Genomic DNA, 13,632 nt, shown 5'->3' on the forward strand with positions numbered 1-13,632 from the left:
TAGAATATATGTACCTGTTTTTTTATTTTTAAACTCTAAGCGTGCAGCATGTATTTTATAAGTAAGCCATATGTAGAGCCATGCTTATATAAAAATACTCACTTGGTATTGATATCACAATATGTAAAGTGTAAGGAGGAGTATTGGAAAACGTGTAATATACCCTTTTCATAATTGTACTGGCAATACCAATATTTTTTGACAGTTCTAGACTGGCTTTCTCTTCCGGCTTTGTCACTTCCTTTTTATCTGAGCTCTGCAATGGCCGATTAATAGTTCTAGTCTAATTTACTATATTATAATGTGAGGTTTAATCGTGATACATCCTTAAAGGATGTAAGCAAATTGTATCGTTATTTATATGGAATAAATAAAACAATTTGTTGAGTGCTCAAGACGTTTTTATTTAGTGGACCACATATCGCCTTCGCTTCATGCCGTCATCACGTTTCCACCAGGGCTCGCTTCTGCCTTTATCATACACCATAGTTGATGATTTGAGAATTGGGAGCAGCGGAAAAGAAATCTATCAGAGAGATATTGGCGTCGTAAATGCAGTGGAGGCTCAACACACTCAACTTGCATTGCGTTAATAGGACTTGACTTCATAGCACCACAGATCAATCTCAGTGCTTTAGATTGGATACGATCTAGTTTTTGAAAGCCGGCTACATATCCTGGCTCTAACAAAAATGTCCCATAATCTAGAATACTTCGTATCAAGGCATTGTACATGAGTTTCATGCAAAAAGGGTGTGAACCCCACCAAACACCTGAAACACACTTAAGGAGATTCATATTTTTCTCACATTTAGAAATTATGTAATCACAATGTGGAAGACCTGTTAATTTACTGTCTAAAATAATGCCTAGAAACTTGGTTTTATCTTTAATGGAAATAGAGTGGTCATTAAATTGAACATTAATCGGAGGCGGAAACATTTTTCTTGTAAATAAAACTACTACGCTTTTAGGAACTGAGAGTTCTAAACCATTTGAATCTAACCATGACTTCAATAAGCCCAAAGAACAAGAAATGGATCTACTGGCATTTTCAATAGAAAGGTTTGGTGAGTACAATAATAAATCATCAGCATATTGCAAAACTCTAACAGTACCATTTAAAGAAGGTTCTAAGTCAAATGTATAGATATTATATAATAAGGGACTTAATACTGATCCTTGTGGAAGCCCTCTCCACACTAGACGGGAAATCTTATTGTTGTCATCTATGGGAAGGCTAATGGACCTTTCTGATAAGAGGTTTATTATGAAATTGGTTAACATAATCGGTATATTCAATTTATGTAGTTTTGCCTGTAACACTGATACTAAGACATTATCGTAAGCTGCACTTATGTCAAGAAAAGCAGCTACTACAGACTCATTTTTAGAAAATGCTAATCTAATGTCTGATACAAAAATACTCAAGCTGTCATAAGTAGATCTGCCTTTTCGGAATCCAAACTGACTGTTAGAAAGTAACTGGTTATGTTCTACAAAATACTCTAATCTATTTTTAACTAAATGTTCTGCTATTTTAGCAAATACTGAGGAGAGGGCAATTGGACGGTAAGAAGAAACATCTGAAGCTGGTTTGGTGGGCTTTAAAATAGGAATTACTATCTGAGATCTCCAAGAATCAGGGATTTTACCAGACTGAATGACCGTATTTACTATGTTAAGATAGTAAGCAAGAATACCTTCACTGGCATTTGCTAAGAAGGAATAAGGAACACCATCTTCCCCAGGTGAAGTATCTTTTAAACCACTTATTACACCTTTTAACTCCTCCATTTTAAAAGGTCCATCAAATGTAGTATAATGGTTAGACTCGAAAGAAAAAGCAGCAGGGTGAAATACATATTCTTCAGGAACAGATGCCGGGGCCAATTTGTCCATGAACTGAGTAGCAAGGTTAGATGGAAGGATCTGTCTAGAAGACTCATTGAAAGCATGCCTAAATCTTTTAATATTATTCCATACTATGGACGGTTTTACGCTAGGGCTAAGAGACAAACAGAATCGTTTCCATCCCTCAAACTTTTTCTTTCGCAATAGTTTTTTAGTCTCTCGAGAAACTTGTGTGTATATTTCGAAATTTTCAGTTGTCATTAAATTGCAATATTTTCTTTCAGCGTCCTTGCGGTTTCTGATTGCTTGAGAACAATCATCATCCCACCAAGGCGGAGAAGGTATTTTACCAGATGCACTGTTTTTAATTGGAAATGTTTCATCAGCTACTTCAGACATTGTCTGAGCTAAAGCAACTGAGCAATTAACTACATTACTATCATCTATAGAGGGTAAACACAACAATTTCTTCTCTACCCGGGATTTAAAAAGTGTCCAATCTACATTAGTTAAGTTATACTTAAGCCTAGGGCTAGGTCTTGAAGATGATGGAATAGAGGATGGGAATGTAATAATGATAGGGTAGTGATCGCTCCCATAAGTTGATTCCAAAGTGTGCCAAGTGAGAGAAGATGCAAGATCAACTGAACAAATTGACAGATCAATAGCGCTAATTGATTCAGTGGGTGCTGATCGGCGGGTTGGAGAGCCATTGTTTAAAACACAAAGATTGTGGTCGTCTAAGATATGTATGAGGCGATTACCACTATAATTAGACATTGAGCTACCCCATACTGGGTGATGTGAGTTAAAATCTCCTAAAATCAAAACGGGCCTTGGAAGAGAAGAAATTATTTGTTCAAGCTCAAGGAAAATGGAGGATGATGAACTTGGTGGAATATATACAGAAATGATACAAATGTTATTTACAATGGCAGCAACAATTGAAAAATCGTCACTGTGGGATGGAAGATGATAAGGTGAAAATGATATTGAATCCCTGACGAGTAGAGCCACTCCGCCCCACCCGCCAGGACGGTCTTCTCTGAGGCATGAATATCCCGTAACTCTAAGAAGAGCTCCAGGCTTAAGCCATGTCTCAGATAGGGCAAAAACAAAAGGTTGAAATTTGTTTAATAAATGGATTAAATCTGTTTTTTTATTTACTATACTTCTGCAGTTCCACTGAATTATTCTGGCCATTATTTTGTATAGTTAAAACAAGTTCTTCAAGCATGGGGGCAACGTGGGACGGTATTTTTACATTAGGCTGGGATAAAAGACGAATTAGAGTTTGAATTTCATTAGCTACTGAATCCTCTTTGTGATCCTCTTGCTGTAGAGCACAGCCGTTTTGAGGAGATGGGATAACATATTCCTTAACTAATGCATTGTGAGCCGCTACATCATACCCTACTGACTGCTTCCTAAATGTACGTGGTTTCACAAAAACTGTTTTTTTATAACTATGTGACTGTGTGGTTGCACCACTTGTACCTGGGGCTGTACTAGGAACACTACGGTGTAATATAGGTTGAGACTGTGGTTGAGTTAAGAGGACATCGGCAAATGATTTTGAAACTGCTGGATGTAGTTTAACAGCTTCACCATATGAAACGCAATTATTAGCCATAGTGACTTTGATTTCCTTCTGTCTCTTATGCTCAGGGCAAGCCCTGTTAGTGGCAAAGTGAAAACCATTGCATAGGCAGCAAATGGCATCTTCCTCCTCCACTGAACAGGTATGACCGGCATGCAATTGTCCGCACTTAAAGCACTTAGGTTTTGATCTGCAATGCATTTTTGTATGGCCAAATTTAGTACAATTGTAACACTGAATAGTGGGAAAAATATAAAGTTCAACAGGTAGTGAGTTATAGCAGGAAAAGACTCGTTTTGGTAAAACTTGGCCATCAAAAGTTAGAACAACTGTTTCAGAGGGCTGCCAAGACACGGACCCACTGACTGTCACTCTGTGGTTCAAACGCCGAACTTTTAACACTTTTCCACACCCAGTGGGTACAGAAATGTTTGATATTATTTCCTCCTCCGACCACTGTGAGGGAATACCCCGCACCAGGCCCATGCGAGTTACAGAAAATGATGGTATGTAAGCTGACAGATTTTCTTTATCAAGACTGGGATTGGTCACAAATAGATTGGCATCAATGTGATTGGAAAAGGCCATGGATCTCCTTGTTCTGCCAATTCGTTTTACGCTACCATTAATGACGTTCTTAAAAGCATTTTTCACTAGGAACCTTCCAAAGGACACCGGATGAAGGGACGAGTTAGGGTCTGTGTGTTTTAATTGAACGTGCACCGTAAACGGTGCAACATCAGCAGCTGTAAATAAATTTCGGCCAACTTTTGGTTTTTCAATTTCTGTAACAACTTTATCTGCGATTTTTGTATCAGAATTAGGTATAGGATGAGATTGGGTCTTTTGAACACTTTCACACTCACATACATACTCCCCAACAGCATTACGTTTTCGTTTTTTGTTGCAGTCCTTGCACCTTTTACTCTTGTGTACTTTTCTTTTTAGATCATTTTTATTAACAGATGCATCCGTATCTATGCTAGATTCTACGTCTATATTCATGGCGACTTGAAGGTTTTCGCCTCCCGGGTCGGGAGGGTCGTCCTCCTCCATCGTGAAAAATGAAAAAACTTACCTAATATGAGTAGATGATGTTATATATACAAATTAAAATAATATTTACATATGCTACTATCTAAAATATATACAAACGACCAATTCACTGATCCTAATCCTAGTGAAATTAATTAAAAATGTACAAGAAACCAAAACACACAACCGCCGCGTTTCACGTTTCCCGCGCTTTTTTCTAAAATATGATTGAAAATGTGGTGAACATTTTTCGCGCGTATTATGGCCCCTGTACACACATGGCCAACGGTTCCACCAGCCCTTTGTGAAACCCCTTGGCCAAGATAAGAGCCGCTGTTTACACATTGGCGAACCAATCACTTGGCATTGGCTCTTCATGAAAGATGGACGTGGAATGAAAAAATCTAGGAAATTCTTGGTCATAGACGTTGTCAGAAAAAAAATATTAAAAAATAATAACCCCGTAGTAAAATTAAATTATTTGCAATATTAACAATTTTTTGAATATTCTGATAAGAACATTTATCTTTTTTAGGAAATACATTAAACATTTGCAAGGTTATTTTATTTCCTAAAATCTACACTATTATTGGCATAGATAAACTTATTATTTTCGTAAATATATTACTACTGTCCTCTCTGACGGCTGACGACCAACTGAATGAAGCGCCAACGTGTAAACGCAGTTGGCCATTGGCGCCAAGATCCTTTGATGTGTGGACAAAAAACCGACACGAATCGGTTGGCCGGCAAGCGCAAGCGCCAACTGCCAACTTACGGCCAAGTAGCCCTCTACACACATGGCCAAGGGGGTTGGTGGAACTGTTGGCCATGTGTGTACAGCGGCCATTAAATATTGACGTGCGTTCAGAATTTTACTTCGATGCGAATATGTACTATATGCCACTGTGACATTATATGTATACTTATTACTTATAATATAATTCATTATAATGATGATTTTAATAACCAATTTTTAGTAGTAGTAGTAATATATGTGATTACTTTAATTATCATGATAAACAATGAAATGGGAAGGCTTTTGGAAATTGATGATTTCAATGTATTCACGATTTAGTTATACTTCCGTGGTATTCACTTCGTATTTCTAAACGTTCACTGTCAAAGTCAACTGCCGTGTCCTATTCGGTGTGATACCTAACCTAGGTTTTTTTCAATTATTGTAAAATAAAATTAAACTAAAAGTTTGATCATATCAATAAATTACTTTATAAAGTGAAATTTTGTCGACCCCGGTTTCTACATGAGAAGAATGTCAGCTCTTAGGAAATATATAGGTAAGGTAAAAAGTTTTTTCTCAAACATGCAATGAAATATTGTCTTTACGTTCCTTAAAATGGGCTGGGAAGTATCGCTTTTTGGGCGCAACAACTCGAGAGGAAAAGGGATTTTTTATTTTTCAAGGCCTGCAAAGTAACTAAATATTTTTCTTTAGAGCATTTTTATTTTATTTCATTGTATGTTTGAGAAAAGCACTATACATGCCTCCGTGAAAACGGATATCCCTAATCGGCCGTATATACCCACTTGGCCGGAAATCCTCATTTTCCCGGCCTCTGAGGCCTAAATACCACGGGCCTAATAAATATGTAAAATACTTTTGTTTTTAATGTATCCATAACTTCGTCGTAATATATCCTTAAAAATAAATAGACACTTGGCTAAATATTATTTTTTGGCACTTCACTTTAAGAATTAAGTTTCAGTACTTTTATCTGTTCAGATATTGGAGCCAATCTCACAGATGACATGTACCAAGGGGTCTACCACGGGTCTAAGAAGCATGAGCCAGACTTGGACAAGGTTCTGGCTCGCGCCTGGAGTGCTGGCATGGACAAGATGATTATCACTGGAGGCAGCGTTACAGATAGCAAGAAAGCTCTTGAATTGTCTCGAACAGATTGTAAGTATTTACAATTTTTATAAATTTTAACTAAAGCATTTCCCACAGATGTCATATAAACCATAGATCAAGCAAACGTATCTACTTAGCGTGTCAAATGAACTCAGTGAAATCCACTGAGTTGTCCGTCTTTAATCGCAGCTTGCAGCTTTCGGGCGTCAATTTTTGTAAGTTGAAGTCAACAAAAACATTAAAAATGCCTCGTTACATGATATTTAACTGCAACAACATAAAACTTATCAACACTCAAGGGCCTGAGACATATTTAAAATCACAGGCAAGTAACAACTTCAGTACAAAATCTGACACGCTCGGCCGCCATACAAATAAATGACCTCGTTTCTTCTATCTAAATCTAATTCTGTGGCATTTCCACTCCTTAGCCAGTTGTATTATCTGAGTAGCATAGGCTATTTATATTTTTTCTATTATCTTTGACTTTCTGCTCTACAATCTCTGTTTGTTTTTGTTATCTTAGTTTTGTGACGCATTGGTTACCTATACTGTAAGGTCATGTAATTTTTTTTTTAATAAATAATAGTTGAACAAGAGTGGCACTGAAGCTTTAGTAGTTCCATGTGCTCTGCTTACCCCTTTATGGGATACAGGCGTGATTGTATGTATGTATGTAAATAATAGTTGAAGAAAACATGCCCACAGCTAGAATCGAACCAGTGTCCTCTGGAATCCTTGGAGAATGATGACTATATTTTGTCATACTTTACTATATTTTTTTTAGCATATAGTTTAGTTTACTATTATTTAGTTAATATTTATTGCTGATCTTTAAAAAATATATATTACACATATTTTTATCATATTTAGTGTGTAGTGTTTTTCAAAAACCTGAAATGCTAAATTTCAGCCCGATTATTCTCTACTGTAGGATGCCATCCGACTCGGTGCACAGAGTTTATCCAGGACCCCCAAGCGTACCTTGATGACCTTAGGGCTCTTATTACTACCAATAAAGACAAAGTTGTCGCCATTGGAGAATGTGGACTGGACTATGAGAGACTGCATTTACTGCGAGAAAGATGTTCAACTCAAGTAAGTAAAGGTTGTCTGGATATCGCTTTTAGCAATAATACTGCCTCTTGATTTACCTCTTCTAAGTTGATATGCATACTTATTATGATCTTTCCTGTATGGAGATGCGTAATAAAGAGTGTTTGTTTGTATTTTAAGTGAATATTAGAGATTGTTGAATATTAACACATTCGCTACCAGACAAAAATGGCGCACGTCAGAAACCGGATGTTGTCTCCGCCCGAACGGGTTGTCCTGTGTCTTTCGGGTTCTTAATATAAATAAATAAATACTGTGGCCTAGTGAAAAAGGATATAACTCAAATTGACTCGGTGAAAAAGGTCACAAGTCCGAGATGGAACTTGTGCCCTTTTTTACTGAGTCAATTTGAGTTATGGGCGTCACTAGGCCCACAGTATATAATAGGGATATTTTATAAGTCACAGTTTTCTTTCACCCCTTATTTAAAGGCACTGCTTTAGTATTCATGTACTCTGCCTATTTTAAGGGATACAGGCGTGATTGTTTACTATGTATGTATAAGAGTCAATAAAGGTGCTTATTCTACTTACATTTTTTACATTTTACTATGGTACAAAACCATAAGCTAAGTGTCATCTGATTCCCGTACTAAAAAAAAAAGATGTGGGGGCCCTAAAACTCCGCATCCTCAAACATGTTTTTTTCAGATATTTCGAATACCAGCTCCAACTAAGCAAAGAGTTCCACCTACCGCTCTTTTTACACTGCCGGGCTGCAGCCGATGACCTAGTGGATATACTTCACCGTAACAAAGACTCCATTGTTGGTGGAGTGGTGCACTCCTTCGATGGAACGGAGCAGGCTTTGGAGAAGATGTTAGCACTTGGGATGTATATAGGCATTAATGGATGGTAAGTCAGCAATAATGTACGGGATGAATGCATACACATACTTAAAGTCACGCCTGTATTTCCATAAGGGGTAAGCAGAGACTACTACGCCACAATTACCCATATCCCCACAGTCGACTTCTACGATACCAACGGGAGGAAAGTGTGAACGGCAACGGGAGGATGGTAAATTTCTTGTACCATCACCACACGGGATATAAACTGAAATGTGTATGCTGTAAGCTGTAATTTATTATAATGAGGAAATTTTACTATGAAACCATACTCGAAATCGCAAAAAAAACCCTTCGTTACAATTTCAGAAATGTCAGAGATTTTTATTTTGCAATTTCGAGGTTGATCCTATAAGTTTAGTATAAGTTGCTTAGGATGTAGTGTAGGGACGCCCGGCCGGAAGCAGGCGGGCTGTCGATCACTTGTTGTGTTCATTCAGCCCAAAATGTTTAGGATGATCTACAAAAATACTTTCCATAACTCGCGAGGCAATGCAAAACGTTCTTCCACCATCCCCCATCCGCCGCCATGCTATGCCCAGCCGCCGACCAAACCATTCCACCATCCGTCATCTTGCCGAGCGAATTTGCTCGGGCGAAGTAAACGTGCGTACATGAGTACATTGAGAACGGTTTGGGCGCGAGGCATTGGCAGTGTGGTCCCGGCTATAGAATAGATATTTTTATCAATAAATAAATAAATAAATAAATCAATCAATGTAACTCCTCCCTATGTATCTGACCCAAAACCCTGTATTACAGTTCACTAAGAACCGAAGAGAACCTGGCAGTAGCTGTGAAGATACCCAGAGACCGGCTGATGATAGAGACCGACTGTCCCTGGTGCGAAGTGAAGCCCACCCACCCCGGCTACAAGCATGTGACAACCAAGGTCACAGCCGTCAAGAAGGAGAAGCAATCTGCAGAGTGCCAGGTTAAGGGGAGGAATGAACCCGTTAATATTGTGTAAGTCTCAGGGTCCCTTGTTTTTTATTGAATTCCGTGAACTTTAAGGAAAGGTTCTTTAGATCAAATACAATTAATTTATCTAAGAAACTACCGTCCGCGTAACACTAATACCAGCCTATGACTCGGGTACAAATTTACTTTACTTACTTAGTTTTTTTTTTTTTAATCTTATTTGTTTTTTCCAGACATGTTTTGGAAATCTTGGCAGCCATTCGGAACGAAGATGCAGACGAGCTAGCAGATGCGATACACAATAATACTATGAAGTTGTTCTTTCCAGATAAATAAATGGATTTTCTAACAAGGGAGTAAAATTTTTATTTTTGACCATCGCGACGGGTAAAGGTCATCTCGACTCTTCGAAAACGAATGAACAAGTTGCATTTTATCCACAAGAGTGCAAAATTTTCACTTGATCTAGCCAGGGGTTGTATAAGCCGAACGTTGTCGGGCGATTCCGACAACGTTCGGCTTGCATGTGCATATACCGTGTAGCATATTTTAGGGTTGGTACAACTAGACGTCCCTTTGCGTGTCGTCCTATCACAGATTTGATAACGTGATATTTGACAACCCTGAATAGCCGGAAAAGATATGACTTGTCCGGATTCAATGACCTATCTCGTTTCGTCGTCGATTACATGTGATCTGAGACATGTCTTACCTTACTGGCCTAGGGACGTAATCTACTAAAGGGAGGGTTTCGAGGCAAAGAAGGTATAAAACTTGTCGAACAGAGTGAAGTAGGTTCCATAACATCAACATAATAAAATTCACTTTTAAATAAAATAATTCAATCGAATCTATTTATCCCTAAGCTTAATAGCATAGATTGCAAATGCTTCTGCTGTATAACTTAAATATTAATTATTGATTTTTCACTGACTTCAAAAACAGGAGGAGGTTCTCAATTCGACTGAATTTTTTTTTATAGGTATTAGAAGTGTATAGGTAACAATTTTATTAGAAGTAAATCTATATGATTTTCTGAAATAACATACTATAGATTTGTTTTTATGCTACTTATTTATTAGATGAAACATTTCAATGTAAATATAAGTAGGTAATGAAAAGACAATCAGTGAGTTAAAAAACTTAAAACTATTAAACTTATTTTTTATCATCCATAATCGTCCGTGAGCGATGCTACAAATTGAATCTTGATTAAAACTATTCATCATTACAATTATTTTCGTCCTCCTTATTTTCATCAGCTTGTCCACATTTTTTTTCATTTTCCATCATTATTTCATAAGCATCTTTGACAATGTACTTTGGCATTATTTGAATCACATTGATCATTAGCTCTGGTATTTTATTCAAAAATGAATATTCCAAAATCTCATACAAGTTTTCCGCTGTCACTGTTTGAGATATTTTCATAAGACATTCTGCTTTGAGGTTATCCATAAGGTAGTATCTAGCAATTAAGAGCAATGGAAGCAGGCCTTCATCGGGTAGAGTGCCCAAATAAATGTACTGCTTTAGATGCTTCAGTGTTTGTAGAGAGACACCTTCTACCTGTAGTCTGCCATCGGATGTCTCCTTCCATTCACCGCTTAGCATTTTCTTGAAGACATCACTGCTAGCGGCTAAATGAGCTTTGTGCAATGGCAAACTGCCTTCATCGGTACTCAGTTTGAAATCAGTAAATTCTTCATCTTCATAAAGCTTCGTTTTTTTATCTGCCCACACTGAGATTATATTAACAAGTATGTGGAGATGTTCTATTCCTACACCTCCTCGAAACCAACCCAATGTTTCACTCATGGTTTCACTCCATTCTTCTAGGCAAAAAAGTTCTTTGTTTACATTGAGAGCATTGCAAACCACATATAATTCAACATGTAAGTCCTTAGCCAAAGAATGTTTTCTCATTACCATTGCAAATTTGATATCAGTATTTCGGTTTAGTATCAAAAGGAAACGTAATTCTGCAATGCTAAGAATATTAAAATCCTGACTCTTAATATTTTGACCAATTTTTAAATAGGATCTATTGACTGAAAATGAGAGCATCACAGATGAAGAACCTCGAAGCTCAGTGCCAATCCTGAAATTAAAATGTTACAATTTCAATAATCCAATATGGTTTATATAACTTATATTCATTGATTTTGTTGTGTTTATTTCCCTATATTTCCAAACAATTTATTAGCAGGCAGGCAATTATGGTCGCGCGATAAATGATAAAACATCTGGCCGTCCCTATCGCACTTACTAATAGTGCGATAGGGACGGCCTGATATTTTATCGTCTATCGCGCGACCATGCTACCCGTGCAGGTTGTAAGGGTCCATAACACTAGGATGATGCACAGTCAAACCGTGGAAACTGTTGTTCGGGACATTATTCTAATGTACGTAAATTGTCTATTTGTGTGTTACCTAATAAATACATAAATAATGACGGTAGGAGGATGAAGGTTGGTACATTTTTTCACAAATTAACTACCTAAGTTCCAGCTTAAGTCCAACCACACAAGTAATATATACGAGCACTGTGGTAGGCATATAATAATAAATAATAAATATTATAGGACATTCTTACACAGATTGACTGAGGCCCACGGTAAGCTCAAGAAGGCTTGTGTTGTGGGTACTCAGACAACGATATATATAATATATAAATACTTATATACATTAGAAAACATCCATTGACTCAGGAACAAATACCTGTGTTCATCACACAAATAAATGCCCATACCGGGATTCGAACCCGGGACCGCGGCGTAGCAGGCAGGGTCACTACCGACTGCGCCAGACCAGTCGTCAACATATAGGATTAACAATAGTATAGGTTCAGGAAAACGCGTGCTGTGCGTATTGTGATGTAATAACAGCTAAATTTTAATTTGCGCGTCATCGTGAATTAGGCGATATATATTTTGATAAATGTGCCCTTTTAATGGTCATCACAACATTGTCAATCGTTTTTAGGGTTCCGTACCAAAAAGGTAACGTAAAAAGGGGGAGGGGGGGGGGGGGGGGGGGCAAATGTAACTGGTACATACTGTATAGTCTTAAGAGTTATCTGAGAAACGAGATTATTTTAACTATTGAAAGTTTGTACGGAACCCCCGGTGGGCGAGTCCGACTCGCACTTGTTTAACATTAACTCCTGCCTCATTTCTAGCTGACGAATTATTTATTTATTATATAAATACACCATGTTTCACTTAACACTAAAAACCTGAAAATAGTTTGTTCAGAATCGAGAGTAGAATCGATTGAGCTATATCTTGATGGGGGTAATATTTTTATTAAAATTTGTATTATTAGTTATTTTTTAAGTGTCTATTCTATTGTACTCGTAAGACAACATTGTGTATATCGAATTGCTAGAGGTTGTTTACCTTTTTCAGTATTTAGGGGTACTAATACTGGCTGGTTACTTGGACGATTATTTTTTCCGCTACGAGTTTGACGTTGTTTGTCAGTTTAATCTTAATGTTTATCATAAGTCATAACAAATTGAACTCGTACCTAATTACAACCTTGTCATTTTGAATATTGGATTTAAATTTGCTTACTGCGATTACCTGTCCAATTTGAAGTTTACTGTGACAAAGCTTTAAAGTGTTTTACAATGACATCTTAGCTGTCTATTGGTAAACCTTATGTCGTTGCAGTAACGTACACAAATAAATAGTTTTATGGTTTATGGTGGAAGTTAGCAATTATTTTATTGAGTGTAGAGCTAAAAGTCAAGTAGAGCTGTACAGAAAATTAAAAATTCAATTAAAAAAAAAGTAACCATCAGATTAAAAGATGAATACTCTAGATGAGTTTAAAAAAATAAAAATCAGTTGGGGTGTCTGAGGTTTTGAGTGTTACCGGAAACACGTGTATACTCAATAGGAATTCGTACATTGTTATCTTGAGAATTCGTTTAGGTAATGTGTATGTATGAGCTTAAAGTTTTAAAATAAAAGAGAAACAAATCAAACTTACAATTTCACACACTCTTTAGATACTTCAGCCATTTTGTTCGGATTTCCCAGAGGTCCTTTTTTTAAATCTGAATCCTGAATAATTAGCCAATACTGCCAGTAGAATTTTGACCTGAGAATGATGAAAGTAACACCAAAAAACACAAATTAACTTAGTAAATCAATAATCTAATACAACTAACGTAATGTGGTCGTTTTGCGAATGACCGTAGCGTAGCGAAGTTACAATACGATTTAAGCCTTTGATTTAAGCTAGGAACATACTACGCGGACGTCCGTCGTAAAACGACCGCGACCGCGACCTATCAGTGTGCACGGAACAAAACATCCAGAGAGCCAGATTTCGATCGGACGTCCGTGCGCTCAAGGCCACGTCCGCGTCC

The 13,632-nt window shown here is 37.3% G+C and overlaps 1 protein-coding gene across 1 annotated transcript; it reads left to right on the forward strand.

The window, feature by feature from the left end:
• The first annotated feature begins 5,609 nt into the window (after window positions 1–5,609).
• On the forward strand, window positions 5,610–9,601 carry LOC125234733 (deoxyribonuclease TATDN1). The gene is given in 7 exon segments (XM_048141113.1): window positions 5,610–5,787; window positions 6,234–6,413; window positions 7,279–7,436; window positions 7,438–7,463; window positions 8,132–8,335; window positions 9,091–9,294; window positions 9,483–9,601. Coding segments are annotated over 7 exon segments (909 nt in total). The 5' UTR covers window positions 5,610–5,753; the 3' UTR covers window positions 9,586–9,601.
• Window positions 9,602–13,632: the final 4,031 nt, after the last annotated feature.

This window comes from Leguminivora glycinivorella, chromosome 16, assembly GCF_023078275.1.
Source record: "Leguminivora glycinivorella isolate SPB_JAAS2020 chromosome 16, LegGlyc_1.1, whole genome shotgun sequence".
Taxonomy (NCBI): Eukaryota; Metazoa; Arthropoda; class Insecta; order Lepidoptera; family Tortricidae; genus Leguminivora; species Leguminivora glycinivorella.